We start from the raw sequence: 21,936 nt of genomic DNA, 5'->3' as shown, positions 1-21,936 counted from the left end.
GATTATAATTTAATGAAAAGTGCCAATTCTAACTTAGCTGCAAAATCTGTTATCTACAGTATTTGTTTATTGGAAAAAATACTATTTTTCCTCAAAAATATTGAAAACATTTTCTTAGCTTTTTGTACAGTTCATCTCTCTAGTAGGTACGCTATCTTACTAAGAAACAAAACTATGTCTCTTTCTGAATTTTATCCCTTATTATTTGTATTTGAACAATTAATAGTATAATCCAGTTCTAGTACACTTGTAACACGCCGTCTTCTCCAACTAACCTCAGGATACAAATGATCCGAGATTAAACTGTAACTGATAGCAACTATCTATCAACGTTCTGGACCACGTTTCATTTATTAACTGTCTTTATTTATTTCTATTTAATATTTTCTTCTATTTGATATGATACGTATGTAAGGAAAATTCATTCGTAATTTGTAAGGAAAAACCCTGATGGTGTAATAATTTATTTTAACGACTTGTATCAATGATTCCAAAGATCAAAGAAAGGGTGAAGAATATCGACTAATGGTAGAAATGAAAAAATATTCCTTTACACAATAATATCGTAAAGGAATATAAATAGAAATTCTTAATGAAGGAAAAATAAAAATAAATATTTATCCTCTTTACGGCGAGGGTTATAAACTGATTGGAAGTGGGCGTGTTTCATAATTTTTCTCAAATCTAACAAGACACCTTCACTTGACAATACCTAAAAATCTCCTCTCCTTGCAAAAAATGAATCCTATCAAATAAATGGCGAAACTTAGAGATAAGCATTATCTCCAGAATTTTCCGTAACACTTACTGTGTCAACGATACATATACAATAAGTGATACACATGAATGTACATACAAGAATACATCCATGAATAAATGTAGAGTCTCATAACCGTAAACTACGCATATGTTATTTTTCTTTACGTTATGGGGTGTAAAATTCTGACGCATTACTTTATGTTAAGCGACATAGGGGATGTGTTAGTTTTGATCTAATGTGATATGGAATTTAATAGGATATACAAATAAATAAAATTAGAGTGTCAGTTTGTGCCGGCTAAGATCTGAAACATCTGAAACGATTTAGACGGGATTTTCACTGACAACTAGCTGATTCAATAGGAGCAACTTAGGCTACTTTTACAATGCCGATGATGTCGCGGGCACAGCTGCTATACCTAATATAAATGATTGATTAAAAGCATGAGAAGTTATATAACTCCTCAGCAAATGTTGATTTAACTAAGAACAAACATAATAAACCATACAGCATTCCATAAGTTATTCATGAACATTCTGGAGTCAGCCTATCAACAAAATAAACATGACCTTGTTGAATATAAAGGCCCTAAATCACTTACTTTAAATGATCAAACATTATCGCGAGGGGACTGATTACACAATCGTAAAAGGCGACAATGATTCACCTTTTTTACAGCAAATAAAATTGTTGAATGTAATCCATTTTGTACAGGGACGTATTGAACACTTTTTATGATTTATTTATTTATATTTTGAAATGATGGGTATTCTACAAAGGGAATTAAATCGTAATGATACTGAAAAACTGTTTACGTCTCCTCAAAAATTTTAGCTCTTTGCACGAACATATCGAATAAACATGTTAAAAGAATCTCTAAGAATCTACAAAAATTAAGTATAGGGTTACATTGAGTTGTACCAAGAGGATTGGAAATTAACAAATATTTTTTCTAAAATCAGCGTCTTTTTGGTGTTTTTCCAATTCCCTTTTTGCACGCCCTAACTAAACATGGTCCTTTACCCAATAGACCCTTTTAAATAAACTCTAAGCGATATATAAATAGTTAATAATATTTGATCCAATTACAACATAAATTTCCGGGAATACGACTTGAAGTCATGAAATTAATTGTACCACGTACCCTCTAGCAACAAAAACATATATAAACTTAGTAAACACCATTATCCTTTGCCCAAAAACCTCATATTTACACATCATTAGTTCAAAGGCAACGTGTGACAGTGCAAACAATAAACACCTTTAAGGAAACTAGTCGTTTGTCGTTGTTTAGTTACTAGTTGCTACACTACGTTTCTTTATTATAAATCATTTTGCACATTGAAGTGTCGATTTCGAATATTTGGGTGAATACATAAAAGACTTCTTTCTTTCTTGGAATAAAATTTGATCGTTCGTTAGAAGGTTCTTGTTTAAATTTACAGATCGCTGACAATTTCCAGATTTTTCATTTCAATAGAACTTTTAGCTTTGTAACAAATGCTAAAAAAACATTTATATTTTTACTTCAATATTTATATAAAAAAATATCAGTCAAGTGTGTAATAATGGCATTAATGTTCATAAAGCTTAAAAAGTACTTATTAAGCCGTGCAATTTCTAATTTTTGAACTCGCCCTTTGAGGGCCAATCACATTATCGAATTATTATGGCCAGTCCCGCATTATAGGTACTATTAATTTTGCAGCTATTAATTTGTAAGCAAACATTTTTATTGTTTTATCCATTGTCTTAAACACGCTTTTTCATACATTTTCTGTATTTTTTAAGGACTATGTTTACTATTACGTTTTTTGACTATTCGAGTATTTAAAAACCTTTTGGTAATCTACTTTATATGGGTTTTCCTGCCTTTTTTAATGTTCTACATATTATTCTATTTAAAATAGAACCAAAGCGTGTAAAATGTTGTGTAATTATTGAGAAATTATGGGTATTTTTCTTATCTTTAAGATGGTATCCGGTATAGGTGTATATAAAACGGTTGAATTTTATGTACAAAGTAAAAGAAAAAAGGAAAATGAAGGTGCTAGTGGCTTCACTCGTGTGTTTATTAATTATTTCTGTGCAATCAGGTACGTTTAATTGAAGCTTTGTAGATATATATACTTATTTTGTGATTTTCTCTTTATCTTTGCAAATATTTTAAAATGCTGATAACAAAAAAAATATTTATGAAGGACCCACAATGAAGTTCATAGATTTTTTAATGCAGGGTGCATCAGTATCTTTTTCGTGAGAGGAACTGGTGGTCTACTAAACGTGTAAAAATAGGAATAAAATAGTTTGTCGTTTTGCCACTGTTAGATTTTTCTTTAGTTATACTTTTCATTTTACGCAAATATATTTTGTACCAAAATTTAGTTGAATTGTACGAATCATTAGAACATTTATTTATTAGAAACAAGATAAACAAATTAGAGTTTATATGAATAAAATATGGTTGTTAATAAGCTATTCTTGTAGCTCGGCGTCTTGTCATTCTTTAGTAAAACATTATTTCAGAAATTGGGTTTTCATTAAATGGAACATTTGATCCTGGATTTTCTATTGGTAAGAAGTTACTAAATTAAATTTATGTTTTGTAATAAAAAATAATTGTTTGTAATTACAAACTACTATTTACTCTGTGTTTTGTCCTATGTGTAAATGTGTAAATTATTTTTGTGGTATCTAATCACAGTAGATATAATTATAAAGCCTACCATGATTTGTTCTTTCTTTTAGTCTAAGATAAAATAATATTTTCATTTAGCTAAATTATTAAGGTAATGTTTTAACCTACAAATACAATTATCTTACAATGATGATAAATAAGTATTAAAATAATCATTGGCTTTCATGGAACCTGATGTACATTTTTATTTTTAACATGGACAATGGATATTCTTTAAATATAAAGAATCTTAGTAATATTTCCTATTCAGGCATATTAAATCATCATAATTTCTCTTTTAAACATCGTTGACATACACATAGCTGTTTAAACAATGATGCTTTGTATCTATGATTGTTACCTAAAACTTAATTAAGAAGACAATGTGAAGATATTGTGCCTGGCATACGATACCTTAATGAAATCTTGGAGATATCTAACTATATTATCTATGTATGAAGTATTTGTATAGGGTAAATGATGTCAAGATGTCCGCGTGAATGGTAAAAGAGCGAAAAAGTACGTAGTAACTACTAAGTATAAGAATAATAGTTTTGTGTCTTAATGAGAATCTAGGTCTCTTGAATCAATATTTTTGTGTGTGCTATTGATTCACGAAAGTTTAGTCTAGTTGCAATCAAGTTATTAACACACCCAAAACTCTAAAATGATCTTCAAAAGTTTGCGTATTGCGTAACTACAAGCTTGAGAAAATATTTCTGATGATCAGTTTCATACACTATAACTACATAATATAAACTTGTAGAGTGGTGCATAATCTACACTAAAATGTAAAAGCGGACGAGTTTGTTTGTTTATTTTCTTTTTGATTTGGATATTCCACGTAACGAGATCGCGCTACAATAAGAGCGGAGCAGCAGTGAAAAATTGTTGCTTAAGCAGGAAAAATACTTTATATTAACTACATACTAGGAATTATCTTCTTGTGCAGTTTAAAATACAATACACTTTATTAATACAGAAAATACGGGAAAAACAGTGTATACTGTATATAATAATAAAACTCTATCAATTACCAGTACTTTAACCTCAACAAACGATTTTGACGTGTTGGTTTCCTTTTTGTGTCTATAATAATAGTTAAAAATGTTAAAAACAAATAAGTTATTCTAGTTGATACGAGCGAAATAATATTCACATTTTTTAAATATTATAATCTTAAGATTATAATTTGGTAATAATTTGATATTATTAATAATACTCTCATATTTAATTATAATGTCTTAATTCTTATGAATTGTAAGATGTAAGATGATAGGTTTATATGAAATATTTTTTTATTAATTTCGTAAAATATCTCATTAAAGATCGTTGAAATAAATTAATATTATGTTGTTAGTAGGCTGAACTGTTCTAGGAAGTTTAAAGTGACCGTGTATTACCTTAATTATTTGAAACTTTTTTCTTTCTTTCTATAGGTATAAAGAGAGAGGTACAACTCTAGATCACTAGATAATGTAATATTTGTAGATCCTTTGTTGTTAGGAAGTGAAATCTAATGCTAGCTAGACCACTTTATTAAAAGCTAGAGAGCGTCTAGTCTACTAACACCAATATATAAGCTCTTTTGAGTTATAACTAAATGAATAGATAGTCAGAGAGCTCATTATGCTCGAGACATTATTAGGTAGATTTTGTTTAATTAATTTTTAGCAAATGTAGACACGTAGGTACATTATAAGAGACTGATTGTGTTCATTTTTTTAATTTTGACCTATTTCTATAGCTGGAATATAGAGTCAAAACAGAAATATTATTAACGTTTATGAATGTGTAAAAATTTGCTGTTAAATAATATTATCTATCATAAAGAGCAGATTTTAATGATACGTTTTATTTTACAATTTGAATAGATTACACAGACATTCTTATCCACTTATATTTCAATATTATAGTACACACTTACGCCTGTCTCTTGAATCTTCAATATCATTCTGGCGAATTCAGAAATCAATTCTGCTATAAAATTCTCAATTAATTAACCCAGAATTTTGTTGTCAAGTATTTCGTTTCAACATCATTCCTCGTAACATTAAAATTTATATTATAATAAAATCTACGTAGTCTCTTAAACTATAATTGCGAACGACGCAAGACGGAGCCATCTCAGCTGTGTTGATGATACTTGAAACGGAATTAAATTGCTATTACACTCATGCCAGCTACATGAACCAATATATATTTTGAAAATGAACATATTCTTATATTGCGAATGTTATTTACGTTATTCATTACATTTATTAGGTATTAACAATGTATTTACATGCCGAAGTTGTAAAAGCTAATTTTGACATCATTTTCGGTTAGGAAAAGACAGGGCCACAGAAGGAAGAAACACGTTATTCATATTTTAGGTATTTACATATCAAAGTTAAATAGTAGATAAATACAAAGCTAATTTTGTCATCATTTTCGGTCAGTAAAACAATAGGAATAATCACAAGAAGCATGACAAATCTCCAGTAATGAAGTGCCACTATAAGAAGAATTTTGTCACGTATTCCCTTATATGCTATCCATCCATCTTTTTATGCTATAATCAGGGACAAATTAAAAACCAATATTGGCTTGCGCAACATTAGTACAATTTTGGAGAACAAGAGGCGTATTCCCGACATTATTGAGATCTAATTCAATTGAATTCGATTCGATTGAACATTGAATTGGTACGTACTGTTGAAAACTAAGACAGCGCACGATCGTGCTGTGGTTCAAAATGAAATTAATCTTAATCGGAAATTTCTATCAACTTCGTTAATACCCTTCGGTTGGGATATTTGTTATACTTATTATAAAACTCAAAATGTTGGCAACTACTACTCCAATAAATATCCTATTTAACATTCTTTATGAAATTTCCCTGTGGTAAGCTTATCTATTTCTGTACTACTCGTCGAAATAAGTTTTACAAAGGAACAATTTAAGTGTTTCATGATTATTGAGGGTCGCAAAACACACACACACCGTTAAAACGATCTAAACATTTAAAGTAAATACCTAATGTCGTTTATTACAAACACGGAACTCGATATTTTGCGTGCCAATACCCACTTGACCCCTTTTTAAATTTTTACTTTTTGCTGCGACAAATACAATTAGTCCGTTTTCTTATGGGCATGCTTGTATGGAAAGGTATACATTTTTGAGTAAAGCAATGAAATTTGGTTCGAATGTTGTACTCGTCCACCTAAGCCAAAATCGCCTGGTAGCCAGTGTCTACTCCCCGGCAGAAGGGAGGGAGGGGGGGTTATAGAACAGAGCGCCCGGCGCTCGGAAAAAAAATTCTGGCGGATTCATTTGGCCCTTTGAGTCGAGTTTGGTGTCGTTATCAGGTAACTAGATGATGCCCGATTCATTCCCCATACCAGTTTTTTAGGGTTCCGTAGCAAAATATGTCACAATCTTTAAAATAATAAACTTTTGGCAGTGGCAAAATCCAAACAAACCAGTATATTTTTATATTTTTGTATGAAACTTGGTTTATAAAAAAATATTGTCTGAAAGGCCATTTCATGCAGATTATAAAAACATTAACATGTTACATATATCTTACCATTTTCAATGTGAAATAAATTATAGAAAGTACAGGAACGTTCGTCAGCGCAGCGTAGGGGACGGCTAATAGACCCGAAAAATAAGCAATAACATAAAACAAAAACCAGTCAAGTGCGAGTCTGACTCGCACATCGAGTGTTTCGTACTTATTTGTCCTATACCATGTTATCTTGTCTGGTAGGACCTGGTTAACTGATACACACACACTTTCTTCTTTATAATATTAGTGTGATTTTTAATCATCTTTAAATTATAAATGAAGTCAGGTAACATTGTTAAAAATAAAGATATATAATAATAGAACGTTTTTGTATTAATAATAATGACAACCACCACCACAATTACATAATTCGGTACATTTGAGCTGGCGTATAAAACACTTCAATCTGGAATTGCAAGATTTCACGCACCGACATCTTATCAATTCAAAGCTTCTCTTTTCTTTTTATTTCAGATGGGCAAGGAATATTTTGATTTTTTTAGGTCCCTAAATATATACAGCCTGTAAAACTACCCTTAAGGTGTGTTGTTTAAGGGCAGCTTCTGTGGGAGGCAAATTTTAGATTTGCCTGTCCGTTTTTGTTAAAAATTTGTTTGCGACCCTCATTTACTGTCAGCTTTGGAACACACGATATAGTAGTAGTAGCCAAAATAATGTTAAGAACAGTCGACAGATATGGCTAGTACAGAATATCATGTATTCCAAGCTAGAAGGTCTAAAAGAACTATAGGTACACCTGCATTTAAGGTATAGAAGGCATATCCGAATGTCACACGAGGATTTGAAGCACTTTACAGTGGCAAATATGCAGACACTGAAATTGAAAGGTTTGTGATTACAATGCATGATAGGTAAGAACGGTCAGGATATTTTAAGGATACTCTTATCCAGAACTTATATTTTTTTATAATTATTATAAGTACATGTTTGTTTTTCACATTGTACCCCGCTGTGACAGTAAATGAGGGTCGCAAACAAATTTTTAACAAAAACGGACAGGCAAATCTAAAATTTGCCTTCCACAGAAGCTGCCCTTAAACAACACACCTTAAGGGTAGTTTTACAGGCTGTATATATTTAGGGACCTAAAAAAATCAAAATATTCCTTGCCCATCTGAAATAAAAAGAAAAGAGAAGCTTTGAATTGATAAGATGTCGGTGCGTGAAATCTTGCAATTCCAGATTGAAGTGTTTTATACGCCAGCTCAAATGTACCGAATTATGTAATTGTGGTGGTGGTTGTCATTATTATTAATACAAAAACGTTCTATTATTATAATAATAATAATAATAAGGGCGTAGGGATGTGACGACCCCATCGCCCGCGGTTGGAATATCTGTTGTCTACGTGACAACAGATATTCCACCCGTGCAATCAGTCAACCCGCAGGACACCTTGTGGCGAGGTGTCGGGGAGTAGCGACCCCGCGGGAACCGAGTGCTCCCGGGGGAGGCCCCTGTCTTCATCTCCGGCTCGCCTTCACCGGCCGGTCGGAGTGAAGCCTGACGAGGACAGGACCCCCACCTCTGGCTTGCCTTAACAGGCCGGCCAGAGTGGAGTCGCGAGAGCTTTTAGCTTTTAGCTCGAAGGGTGGATGCGAATCATAAGTGGCGAGTGGGCACGTGATGCTGGACCCTCAGGGAGCGCGTGATCGTAGTTTAAAGTCCAGGGACGCCTCTCCACCCTTAGCTGCTCACAATATGTTGCCCCCTTGTCGCACTATTGCAGCGACTTATTTCGGGGGCCCATACAGTGAGAGGGCGAGTCACCACCTGCCAACATATTTTTACTTTCTTTTAGTAGAAAGGCAGGTGCCATAGTTTCCCATAGTCCCCAATACCAGTCCATTTAGCATCCCAATCCATAGCCCAGTTATTAAATTTCCATACCCTGCAATAGTCCTACATCGGCCGCGGACTGCCTGGGGCTGTATCTCTATAGTGCAGTCATGGGCAGGCTGCGGCTGGTGTCCCACAACACATTAAAAATCTCGAAAGGGCCTCTGCGTGTTGGATCCGTGTCCCCACGTAAGCCTTCCAAAGATCCGGGTACCGTCCTTCTGGTGGTACCCGAGTATTATGGAAATGAGAAACATAATAATAATAATAAATTCTTTATTTACTGATCTATTATCAGTCATCAGCTGATCGCGAAAGCGAAAGGTCGTTGACACACGGTGCGCGCGCGAGGGCAATGGCCTCTACGGTCTTAAAATGTTCTGCGTGTAACATAGTAATAAATGAAGTGCTGGCTTTCATGCACAACAAAATGAACGTCATGGATGAAGAAGGTTTGGTGCAGATCTGCCGAACGGCTTTCTCCACCGATGATATTTTCGAAGCAAAAAAGTTGTTGTTTGACGCTGTTCCAATAAGAAAAATTAAGAGACGAAAGAAAGAATCTAAATCTACAAGGGACTTGGAGGATGTCATTGAACTACTAAAGCATATAGATGCAACTGATCCAGAACGTCTACCAATCTTCGTGGCTAGAGACTTACATAAGTTACCACCTGTGACTTTCGATCACGTAGACGTAACCAGATTACTGCGTGATATTAACTTACTGAAGGACGAATTAAAAACAATTAAATCTACTTATGTCACGAAAAAACAATTAAAGGATACATTTGAATGTTCGCGAGAAAAATCGTTGAACTACATAAACACAAAGCGGGGCGCATACGCATTGAATAGCTATAGCTGTGATAGCGGACCGATGGGTCTTCAACCGCTCTGTGACGAGTCAACGGCCACTGTTGCTAAGTGTAGTGCGAGTGAAGAGTGCGCTTATATATCATCTATCTCGCCCTCACGCTCAACGTTCGAACCGGCCTTTCAAGGACATTCGCCGAGACAAAGAAATGAGGCCACTGCGGTTTCGACACACGCAACTGTTGATAAATGTGTTGTCTCATCTCTTCCCGAACCTGAGAAAGAGACCGCGATAGGCTCGCGCGTGGAGGCCAACACCGCGGTTTCGTGCATTACTAAACCGGTTGAATGCAGCGCGCGCGCTTCTGTGGAACGTGCGATGAATTATACTTATAATAACATAAATGGCTGTAATACTACGGAGCGAACTATGGCTGACATTGTTCGTGAAAGTTTATTGCATGAACGAGTAAATGAGGATGAAAAATGGCAAACGGTTCAACGAAAAAAGAATGTAATATCTAAAAATAGATTTATTAGTGAGACAGGGCGAGCGAATTTTGACAATAAATTTAGAGCTGCGCCGAACAAAGTACCGTTGTATATATCTAACGTGTGTAAAGAAACAAGTGAAAGTGACATAGTGGAATATATTAAAAACAAAACTAGTGAATTAGTTACTTTAGAAAAAATTCAATGTAAAAAGGAAAAAAGCTATAACTCATTTAAATTATTTGTCGCTAGAAATAAATTACACATATTTTTGAATACAGAAACATGGCCCGAAGGTATCTGTTTTAGGCGTTTTATTACACTTAAAAAATCTACCAAATCGGGAAAATCACGTGAAGTTGTCACTGTAAAGTAGTTGTTAATAATAGTTAAAAATTAATAATGGCTAAAACATGTAAAATGATAAGTTTTAATTGTAAATCACTAAAGCGATCGTTGGATAATGTGAGCGATATGTGTAGATATGCAGATATTCTTGCTCTTCAAGAAACTTGGCTACTGCCGTATGATCTGCCTTTGCTTGGGTCGATAAGCAAAGACTTTGAATACACAGGTAAATCAGCTGTAGACTTAACTAAGGGCCTACTTAAGGGCAGACCATACGGTGGGGTTGCAATCCTGTGGAGAAAAGGCTTGTTTAAAAGTGTAGAAATTATTGATTGCAATAGTAATAGAATATGTGCGTTTAAAGCTGTTTTAAGTAATAATACACATATTATAATATTTAGTGTATATATGCCAACTGATAATTCTGAAAATATGTTTGAATTTACGAGTTGTTTATGTGAAATTAAGACCATAGTTGATAGCTATAACATAGAAAATATTTTCATGTTAGGTGACTTTAACGCACATCCTATGCAGCCTTTCTGGAATGAGTTAGACACTTTTTGCTCTGATGAATTGTGGATATGTGCGGACACAAATAAATTGGGTATTAATTCTAATACATACACCTACAGAAGTGACATCAATGGCAGTCTTCGATGGTTAGATCACTGCATAGTGACTAAATCTGCTTGGCGGACTGTAATTGATGTAAGTTTAGGTCATGATGTCTACTGGTCTGACCACTTTCCTCTTATTATAGAATGTGACCTCAATTGTATTATGACAAAAATGCCTCAATCAGGATATGTCATTGATAAAATAAAATGGGGTCACAGGAATGAGCGCCAGACTAGTGAGTATCATGAAATATGTAACAGCAAACTCAGAGAGATTGATTTTGCTGAATTTCATAAAAGTTGTGGAAAAATATGCAGAGACACATATCATAAAGTTTGCCTTGATAAAGTGTACAATGAGATTATAGGAATTCTGTCCCATGCTGCCTCATTGTCTCATACAGTAACTGAGAAGAAAAAAGGTCAAGTTGTTGGATGGAATAAACATGTACGTGAGGCTCACTATGAGGCTCGGTCGAAATACCACATATGGCTGTCATATAATAAACCAAAAACTGGCAAGATCTGGGAAGATATGTGTGTAAGTCGTAAAATATTTAAAAGTAGGCTGAGATGGTGTCAGAATCATCAAGATGAAATAAAAATGGACATGATTGCTTCTTACAGGTCAACGAAAAACTTTTCCAGATTTTGGAAAGCGACCAATAATCTCAATGTTCGACCGAGCTTACCAGTGAGTGTCGCGGGCTGCAATACTCCGAAAGAAATTGCAAATATGTTTAGGGATCACTTTAAGGTATCATCACCTTTGGGACCTTCCAAGCAAATGTTTAGCCTTGATAAAGATCTAAACAATGATCTTATTACTTTTTCAGCTAAACAGGTGGCGAGTGTCATAAATAAGATGACGAGAGGTAAATCACCGGGCTATGATAGCCTCAGTGTGGAGCATTTGAGATATGCAGGTGTGCACTTGCCCCGAGTGCTTGCTAAGTTTTACTCTCTTTGTGTAAGTCATTCTTATATTCCCGCTGAGATGATGAGAACTATTGTGGTCCCTATTGTCAAAAACAAAACTGGCAATATTTCGGATAGGTCAAATTACAGACCAATATCACTGGCCACCATAGCAGCTAAGGTTTTGGATAGTTTGTTTGATAAATGTCTTGGCGAAGCGCTGAACCTGGATGATGCCCAATTCGGCTTTCAACCAGGTCTATCAACAGAAAGTGCGATACTCTGCCTAAAACAAACTATTCAATACTATACTAGCAGAAGAACCCCAGTGTACGCCTGCTTTCTCGATCTTTCTAAGGCTTTTGACCTTGTATCTTATGATATACTGTGGGAAAAGATGGAGAAGGCAGGAGTACAAAGGGAGTTGATAAGTGTACTGCAATTTTGGTATGCAAATCAAGTGAACAATGTCAGGTGGGGGACAGAGTTATCCGATTCATATAGGTTGGAGTGTGGCGTGAGGCAGGGAGGTTTAACCTCGCCGAAGCTTTTCAACCTGTATGTAAATGAACTCATATTAGAGCTCAGGAAAAAGGCAGGCTGTTGGATAGATGGTGTATGCGTTAATAACATCAGCTACGCAGATGATATGGTCCTGTTAGGACCCACTGCAGGTTCCATTAGAGAACTACTGAATTCCTGCCAGGAGTATGCTGCCAAGCATGGCTTATCATATAATGTCGCAAAAAGCGTTTATATGATCTTTGGAGTCCCCCGAAAGCACATTGGTTACGAACCCGTAGTCAACCTAAACCAAATAGCATTAAAGAGGGTAAAACAGTTTAAGTATCTAGGACACTGTGTTTCGGAGGACTTGAATGATCAAGTTGACATTGAGCGTGAGAGGAGATCCCTGGCGGCGAAATGTAATATGCTGGCCCACAGGTTCGCCCGATGTAGCAAAGAGGCAAAAATAACTTTATTCAAAGCCTATTGCCAAAACTTCTACACGGGAAGCCTGTGGTTCAAGTACTCAAAAAAGAGTATGAATGCATTACGGGTGCAATATAATAATGGGTTTAGGATGCTGATGGGCTTGCCGAGGCATTGTTCAGCGTCTGAAATGTTTGCGCAGGCTCACACTAATGATTTTCATGCCATTTTGCGAAAAAAGACAGCTGCAATACTCCAACGGTTACGTGCAAGTCCCAACGAAATACTAAATGCATTATCGCAAAAAATAGACTCACCAATGCACGAACATTTTATTAATGTGTTGGTGAGACGTGAAGTTTTTTAAATTGTAGACCTAATAATTTGTATTTTTAGATTAATTATTTATTGCGTATTTTAATTTTTTTTGTTTAATTTTTCTGTGATTTTATGTATGTTTCATTGATTATTAATATTTGTGACATGTCAATTTTATAATTTGTATTTTTAGATTAATTATTTATTGCGTAGTTTAATTTTAATTTTCATTTTTATTTAATTTTTCTGTGACTTTATGTATTGATTATTATTATATTTTGTGACATGTCAATTTTTATATTTTATGATTGTGAGCTTAATTTTATATGTGTATTAGTGATTTTTGTGTATTGTATGTAAAATGAGTCTCTGTTACTCTTAAATAAAGAATTTATTATTATTATTATTATAAAGACGAAAGTGTGTGTGTACCAGTTAACCAGGTACTACCAGACAAGATAACATGGTATAGGACAAATAAGTACGAAACACTCGATGTGCAAGTCAGACTCGCACTTGACTGGTTTTTGTTTTATGTTATTGCTTATTTTTCGGGTCTATTAGCCGTCCCCTACGCTGCGCTGACGAACGTTCCTGTACTTTCTATAATTTATTTCACATTGAAAATGGTAAGATATATGTTACATGTTAATGTTTTTATAATCTGCATGAAATGGCCTTTCAGACAGTATTTTTTTATAAACCAAGTTTCATAAAAAAATATAAAAATATACTGGTTTGTTTGGATTTTGCCACTGCCAAAAGTTTATTATTTTCATTACATTTACACTGCCAAAAGTTTATTATTTTCATTATATTTTCATTACAATTACATTCGTAATTCTGTAACTATTGAGAGTGGACGTGTTAATTGTTGCAAATAAAATCACAACTCAATATACAAAGTATTCTGACCCATATAGTAATAACCATTTTGATCATTTTTCTATCGCCATAATACATTAAATATATGAACGCATCACGGCGACAGCCTCCCGCTCCACCTCGAGTAAAGAAGAAGTCCGATATTTTTTGACTCGCTCTCTGCTACAACGGCCGTTTCTGCGTGTCACCGGTGAGTCGTTATCTCATGCCTATAACATCAACCATAGATTGTCAACCTTTTTCACGATGAATAACATAACATGCAAACGCTGCGATAATAAAGTCACAGAAGGTGCACGTTGCTCCATTTGCCGTACACATTTCCATTATAACTGTGTCTCATTAACGGAAATCGGTTGGCGTAGACTTGGAGCCGACAGGCAAGCGTCGTGGACATGCGCGGAATGTAAACCTAAATTACACATAGCCTCCCCAAGACCTACTCCATCTGAAGATCTCGACACAGAGAAAATCACGGAATCGTCGGTCGACCAGCCCGCCCTTGAAAGGATTGAAACGCTTTTACAAACCTTGGCACATCTACCGCAACAAGTGAATCAGTTACGCTCGGAGCTAGGTGACCTAAAAACAAGCATTGATTTTCAAAGAATCGAAGAGCTGAGTACAAAACTGGATAATATAGACTCTAAATTAATAATAATAGACAATTTGACGAAGGAAGTAGATACATTCAAATTAAAAATTGGAGTATGTGAAAATCGTATTATAAACCTAGAAAAAAATTTAGCATTGCGTGACGACTTAATAAAAGACCTGCAAAAAAAATCAAATAATATTGAAAAAGAACACAGATATTCACAGCAGCAATGTCGTTTCCTAAATATTGAAGTTGTTGGTGTGCCGGAAAAATCGAAAGAAGATCTTCCACAACTTCTACTACAAATTGCAACTTCAATAAATGTCAACATACAAAAAGACGACATCGAATTTATCACCAGGGTCCAGCCGCTTCACTCAAACCCCAATAAGCCAAGAAGAATCATAGCCAAACTAAAATCAAGGAATATTAAAAATAATATAATAGCCAACTTTCGCAAAGCAAATAAAAATAAGGGTTTAACATCTAGCGACCTCGGATTTGAAGGTAATTCATCAAAGATATTTATAAATGAACACTTAACAATTGCGAATAAAATTCTTTTTAACAAATGTCGACTTCGTGCGAAAGATAATAACATCAAATATATATGGATAAAAAACTGTACCATTTATATGCGCATGAACGAAAAATCGCCCCCAATAGCTATAAGCACCGAAGAAGAATTAGAAAAATATTTATCAAAAAACTATTGATGTACTTAATTTTGCGTATTTGTAGTGTTCATTTTGTTATTTTATATTATTACTATATCAATGTAAAATCTCAAATTTGTATAAAATTAATAATATTCTTGTATAACATACCGACACATCACACATACACATACATCATTTATAAACACATATATATTATAATATTACATTTAATTATATTGCAGATAATTTTCAATAAAAGGTTGCGAGCAGCTGCACTCCAATCACACATACCCGCTTCGCTTAACTTGCTTCGAGTCCTCAGCGTTTTAATTTCAATTCACCCTCATAACAATTTTATTTTTTTTCTACTTGTGATTACACTTTTATACATTCTTAAAAATGAAATTTCTAAACATTTACTATCAGAACACTCGTGGACTCAGAACTAAATTATCAAACTTTTACAAAAATATCGAAGCGAACAATTATGATATCATAATTATAACTGAAACTTGGTTGTGTGAGGGAGTGTTAGACTCAGAAATATGTGATAGCCGTTACGACGTATTTAGGCATGATCGTAGACGTAATAATATGAAGGGAGGCGGAGTTATGATTTGTATAAAAAGATGTTATTCCGCATTTCTAACAAACGAGACCCACGTTGGTAACGTTGAATGTATTTGGATTACGATTCCCGGTCATGTTCTAAGTAGTACGCTATTAAATCTATATTCAAAAAACGCGGATATTCACGTGGGAGCAATATATATTCCACCGAATTCCAATGCGGCCAGTATATTGGTCGACTTCAACGAATCCTTCGTTAACTTTCATTCGAGTAGGTCGAATGACTCATTTTTATTAATCGGAGATTTTAATTTACCTTTTCTCGCGTGGACGCCTGACGGACATTTGAATAAAAATAGTTCTAATACACTCTTAATGCGAACCGCCGACGATTTTATGAATTCTATGTATTTATCCGGACTCTCACAGTATAACTTCACTAATAATTGTTGCGGAAATATTCTTGACCTTGTTTTTTCAAATCTTTCATTAATTTGCGAACAATGCGACCCAGCTTTAGTGAATATCGATAAATTTCATCCCCCATTACTTATAAACATCAAAAACTATAAAATAAAACCCCTGCGTAATAATCCACGGATCATAAAAAAATTTTTTAAAGCTGATTATATGTCAATTAACTCGGCACTCGGGAAGATCGAATGGCACCGAATTCTTACTAACGGGACCGTTGATGATGCAGTTAATGGTTTTTACAAAGAGCTTAACTCAATCATAGAAAAATACGTACCCTCTGCGCGGGTTTCAGGACGTTTTAAGTACCCTCAATGGTACACCCCATCATTAATTAATATCATTAAAGAAAAGTCTAAACTTCATAAAAATTGGAAAAAATTTAAAAACCCGAATGATTACGCAGCATTTGCTTTACTACGAAATAGGATTAAAGTTTTACAAGAAGAATGTTTTAAAAATTATATTAATAGGTGCGAAAAAGAAATAATTCATAATCCTAAAGAGTTTTGGAGTTTTGTAAATAACAAACGCAAAAACAACAGCTTGCCATGTCGTATGGTATATAATGGAGTGACTTATTCTTGTGGTGCAGATATATGTAACGCTTTTAATAGCTTTTTCCAAAGCGTATTCATACAATCTTCTTCCTACGATCCCAAACCATACGCAGAGGAGCCCCATTCTAACGTAATTAATTCAATTAAAATTTCAGATAAACTGATAACAAATGCGGTTAAAAAACTAGATAGTAAAAAGGGCGCAGGCTTAGACGGGATTCCTGCTATATTTGTTAAAAAATGCGTAAACGGGCTTGCTGTTCCCTTAAAATTGATTTTTCAACGATCTTTGGATGAAGGTATCTACCCCAAACAATGGAAAGATGCACGTGTAATCCCCATTTTTAAAAAAGGTTCAAAAAATGAAATTACTAACTACAGGGGTATATCAATTTTAAATATTTTCGGTAAAATTATGGACAGTATAGTTAATGATTTTATGTATAGCTATTGTAAGCAATGTCTTCCTTCATCTCAGCATGGATTTTTTAAGTCTCGGAGTGTTAACACAAACCTTTCAGAATTGACTAACTATTTACTAACTAACATAAGTGACGGCGCTCAGATTGACGTCATTTATACCGATCTCGAAAAGGCTTTCGATAGAGTAGACCATAATGTTCTCGCCGGGAAACTAAATGCTGTAGGTATTAAGGGTAATCTTCATAGATGGGTAATATCTTATATTAGAAACCGTCGTCAGGCAGTAGTCATAGGAAGTCATAAATCTAACTTCATAAACGTCACCTCCGGAGTTCCACAAGGATCCCATATATCACCTTTACTCTTTAACATTTTCCTTTTCGATATAACACATTGTATTAAGAACTCAAATTGCTTACTGTATGCCGATGATAACAAAATTTTCCGTAAAGTATCTTGTACCGCCGATTGTAATCTACTCCAATCTGATCTAGATAATCTCGGAGAATATTTTAAAATTAATAACATCGGTGTAAACATTCAAAAATGCCAAACCATAAGCTTTTCTCGTAAACGTAACATTATTTTATTCGAATATAGTATCAATAATCAGTTAATTAATAGAACAACTTCAGTAAAGGATCTCGGCATCCTTCTGGACGATAAATGTTTCTTCGACGCCCATATTGAGTACATGTCCAGTAAAGCATACAAATCCCTTGGTTTCATCCTAAGAACAAGTCAACCTTTTAAAAACCCTCAGTGTTTAAAAATGCTTTATCATAGTTACGTCAGAAGCATATTAGAATATGGAAGTATAATATGGCGACCATTTTTTAAAAAATATATAGACAAAATTGAAAAAATACAAAAGATATTTATGAAGCATCTTAGTTTTAAAGCAAAACATAACTTTAAGGACTACAAAGAATCCTGCATTTTCTTTAAAATGAATACTCTCGAAGACAGACGTACTCTTTCAGATATTATGTTTCTTTATGATCTCCTAAACAACAAACTAGACTGCCCCCAATTAACAGAAAATATATATTTTAACACCCCTCTAACTCGAACACGTAATACTCCTTTATTCTTTATACCACGTACAAAAAACCAATATATGAAGAACTCACTCTTTAATCGCCTGCCTTCGATATACAATCAAAAATTTTCTACTCTTGACATGTTTAACAGCCCTCGCAATCGTTTTAAAACCAATGTAATTAAAATATTATCTAACGTACCTAACACATTTTAATCATACACACACACACATATATACACACAAACATACTCAAACGCACGCACGCACTCACCCACACACACTACTCACCACTCTTTAATAAGTTACTGTTTTAAATATACATGTAATTGATAATAACTGTAAAACTCGTAATTGGCGTATTGTATCATAGATATAAGTAGAGTAAGTCAAACTGTAAGCTGTGTAGTTTTCAAAATAAATAAATAAATAAATAAATAAATAAATTTTAAAGATTGTGACATATTTTGCTACGGAACCCTAAAAAACTGGTATGGGGAATGAATCGGGCATCATCTAGTTACCTGATAACGACACCAAACTCGACTCAAAGGGCCAAATGAATCCGCCAGAATTTTTTTTCCGAGCGCCGGGCGCTCTGTTCTATAACCCCCCCTCCCTCCATTCTGCCGGGGAGTAGACACTGGCTACCAGGCGATTTGGGCTTAGGTGGACGAGTACAACATTCGTACCAAATGGCATTGCTTTACTCAAAAATGTACACCTTTTCCCATAAGAAAACGGACTAAATGTTTATAGGTACATATCAAAGTAAATAATATTTAATCCTATTGATTTTTTAAAATTTGGAAATAAAATATACCTACATTTTGTAATAGAATATTGTTAAGAAACTGCGTCAAAAATTGAAAACAATATTATTAGTTTCACCTAGCTACTAGTTTCAAAACCAAATCATAGATGGCGCTAAAATCAAATTTTAGGAGGCGCCAGGAAACACGATTCCCGCGTTAAGGAAAAGGAACAAACTGGTGAGGTGGACTGGCCGAACCCGGACAACATAAATAATTTCTCCGTGCCTGACAGTTTCACAAATGGTACTGATGCAGATGACGTACAAAATGACGTCACTGATCATGCAGTAAGTAAGGCGTGTAGGTGTTCTGGGGTAGGTTTGAATGTTACTAACTTTTTTTAATATACTGCAATTTTGTTGTGACTAAGACTACTTTGATAAAATAAAATAAAATATATTAACTTCAGTCCATTTAATATTTGCGTGGAACATTTCTAAAATTCAGTAAATAACAGTTTCATTAAAAATATTTTCACTTGTGATTCACCACTAAAACAACATTTTTCTATTTATCTAACAATAATTAATAACATATTTTTGTATAAAAAATAAGGGAAAATCAAACTTTTTTGTTAAACATTAGACCATAGTCATAATATTGCTACAAAATTAACTTTCTTCAATTTCAGGGCAAATCAGCGCACGGACGAAACTCGAAAAGTCACAACAAACACAGTCATCACTAAATGGCTAATATTAATGTAAATTTTTATTCAACTCACATAATTATAAAGTAAACAGTGCCTATTTTTGTTTGTTTTATTTATAGAATTGCCTGTACCGATAGTAACAGGTGGTAACAGTATAGGTTCCAAGTATCTTAAGTTTGAATATTGTAGTTAGAACTTCTGAGATTTAACAGGGAGATTGTGTTTGCAATTCTCGGAAGGAGCTAATTGATTTGATAGATAATTCAAGAAAGCTACTGGATAAAAATAGAAAAGAAAAACCTCTCAGCTAAATAAATGTGTTATAATTTCATGGGGTTTATCACCAGTAAAAGCAGTGAGAAATTTCGAATACGAATACCTAAAGCCTAAAAGTGATATTTTAATTAATTTAAAGAGAGGAAATATCTTAATTATGTCGTAACAAAGAATGCAAATATAGAAACAAGAACTAATTTACAAAGGCCAAAGACTTTGGTAGAAACAATTGTTGTTAGATGATTTCTTTTAATTTAAAATATACAAAGAGTTAGTATGCCCTCTTTCACACCTTTACGTCTCCAAGGAATTAAAGCGTGTCGGTTAAAGAATATACAAAATAGTAAAGGTAGTAACTACGACAATATGGATTTAAGTTGTAAAAGGTTTTGGCGCCAAAAGCTCTTAGACAAGAAAAGGCGCCAGGATTTAGGATGCTGGCGACAGATTGCTGTATGAATTATCCTTCTCTATGTATAAATCTACTTTTGAGCACTTTAGCTGAATAAAAGGAATATTACGGTAAGTGGATGAGAAGCGTTGCTTTAATTTAGGAAATTGAATTTGCATATAACTTCATTAGGATGACACGCGGGGCAACCAATATTTTTTCTTAATTTAATAATTCAATACAGATAATATTGTCCTTCTATAACAGCTAGAATATATTTATAACAAAGTCTCATAAATAATCCATTTCTTCTATCTTTTCTCACTGCTTCAAAATAACTTTTCCATTACCTTATTTTCCCACGTACGCTTACGCACACTTCCGTATTACATTGAAAGGCAGTGATCCTGTCACATTGCATTGCCAACCATTTTGAGGAGCGTGGAGGTGACATTTGGGCCACGTGTCTTCAAATTTCGGATGCGAAACACACAGGGTGGTAAATATTTTGCTTTCATTAAGTGAATTTCCATTGGAATAGTTTTTCGGGGAAGTTGTTTCTGTTTTGCGGTGATATGAATTTTATAAAACCGAACCTGGTATTTCATTAACTTAGAGAATTCAATAGAAAAATCGTGGATATTTCACTTGATGTTGGTAATAATTAAATTGAATTTTCAATTTATATCCCACTTTCCAAATCACCAATGTTTCAATCGGTGATGGAAAACATCAAACAACGGGCAATATGGCTTATGCTGGATAATGCCCTAAATGCTCATAGTAGGATTAAATATAGGCGAATGATGATGTTCTTTGTATTAATAATAATAATCTACTACAGTAAGCTGATCTGATAAGTAAAGAAATGTATCGTGCGTGCCAAATTTCCGATAAAATGAAGAAGGTATATCATACGAGATTTATTTGATTAATTATATCGGTTAGAATCGAATCATTATTTAAGTGGGATGGGTTTCACGAACATAATATCATAATAATGAAATGTAGCTTCCAGATTGATCAATGTAAAGTAAGAAATAAATTAAGAACACAGATTAAGAAATAAATTATTATTTCATGCTCTTATATTTCAGTTCATTATATACTATATTCTTTTATATAATAAGTACCTCAATAATTAAACGAGTCAGCTAAAATAATCATATTAAATTTATTTACCTCGGCAAGAGCGAGGTAATTTATCTTTAATTTTGAGGAGAAATATTATCATTCCCGTGAACTTATCTGATCAAAGGGTTAATTTGTATTTTGGCATTCAGAGCGTTTCTG

The 21,936-nt window shown here is 33.9% G+C and overlaps 1 protein-coding gene and 1 long non-coding RNA gene across 5 annotated transcripts; both read left to right on the top strand.

Moving 5' to 3' along the window:
• The first annotated feature begins 2,795 nt into the window (after positions 1-2,795).
• LOC149901302 (uncharacterized) lies at positions 2,796-20,074 on the top strand. Of its 4 annotated transcripts, XR_016457662.1 has the most exons (4): positions 2,797-2,856; positions 3,287-3,334; positions 19,454-19,638; positions 19,956-20,074. It is a non-coding gene; the product is annotated as an uncharacterized LOC149901302 (long non-coding RNA). The 4 variants fall into 4 exon arrangements; XR_016457661.1 differs by lacking the exon at positions 3,287-3,334 and having other exon boundaries at positions 2,796-2,856; positions 19,454-19,611; XR_016457660.1 differs by lacking the exon at positions 3,287-3,334 and having other exon boundaries at positions 2,796-2,856; positions 19,454-19,624.
• On the top strand, positions 9,184-11,350 carry LOC149901303 (uncharacterized). The gene has a single exon (XM_090111877.1). It carries the CDS (start codon positions 9,209-9,211, stop codon positions 10,535-10,537), a length of 1,329 nt encoding a protein of 442 aa, XP_089968003.1. The 5' UTR covers positions 9,184-9,208; the 3' UTR covers positions 10,538-11,350.
• Positions 20,075-21,936: the final 1,862 nt, after the last annotated feature.

This window comes from Colias eurytheme, chromosome 17 (assembly GCF_061535395.1).
Source record: "Colias eurytheme isolate Ceu_HAF_F1 chromosome 17, ilColEury1 Martin Lab GWU primary, whole genome shotgun sequence".
Lineage (NCBI taxonomy): Eukaryota > Metazoa > Arthropoda > Insecta > Lepidoptera > Pieridae > Colias > Colias eurytheme.
The sequence above is the reverse complement of the archived record's forward strand: the minus strand, read 5'-3'. Positions and strand labels throughout refer to the sequence as shown.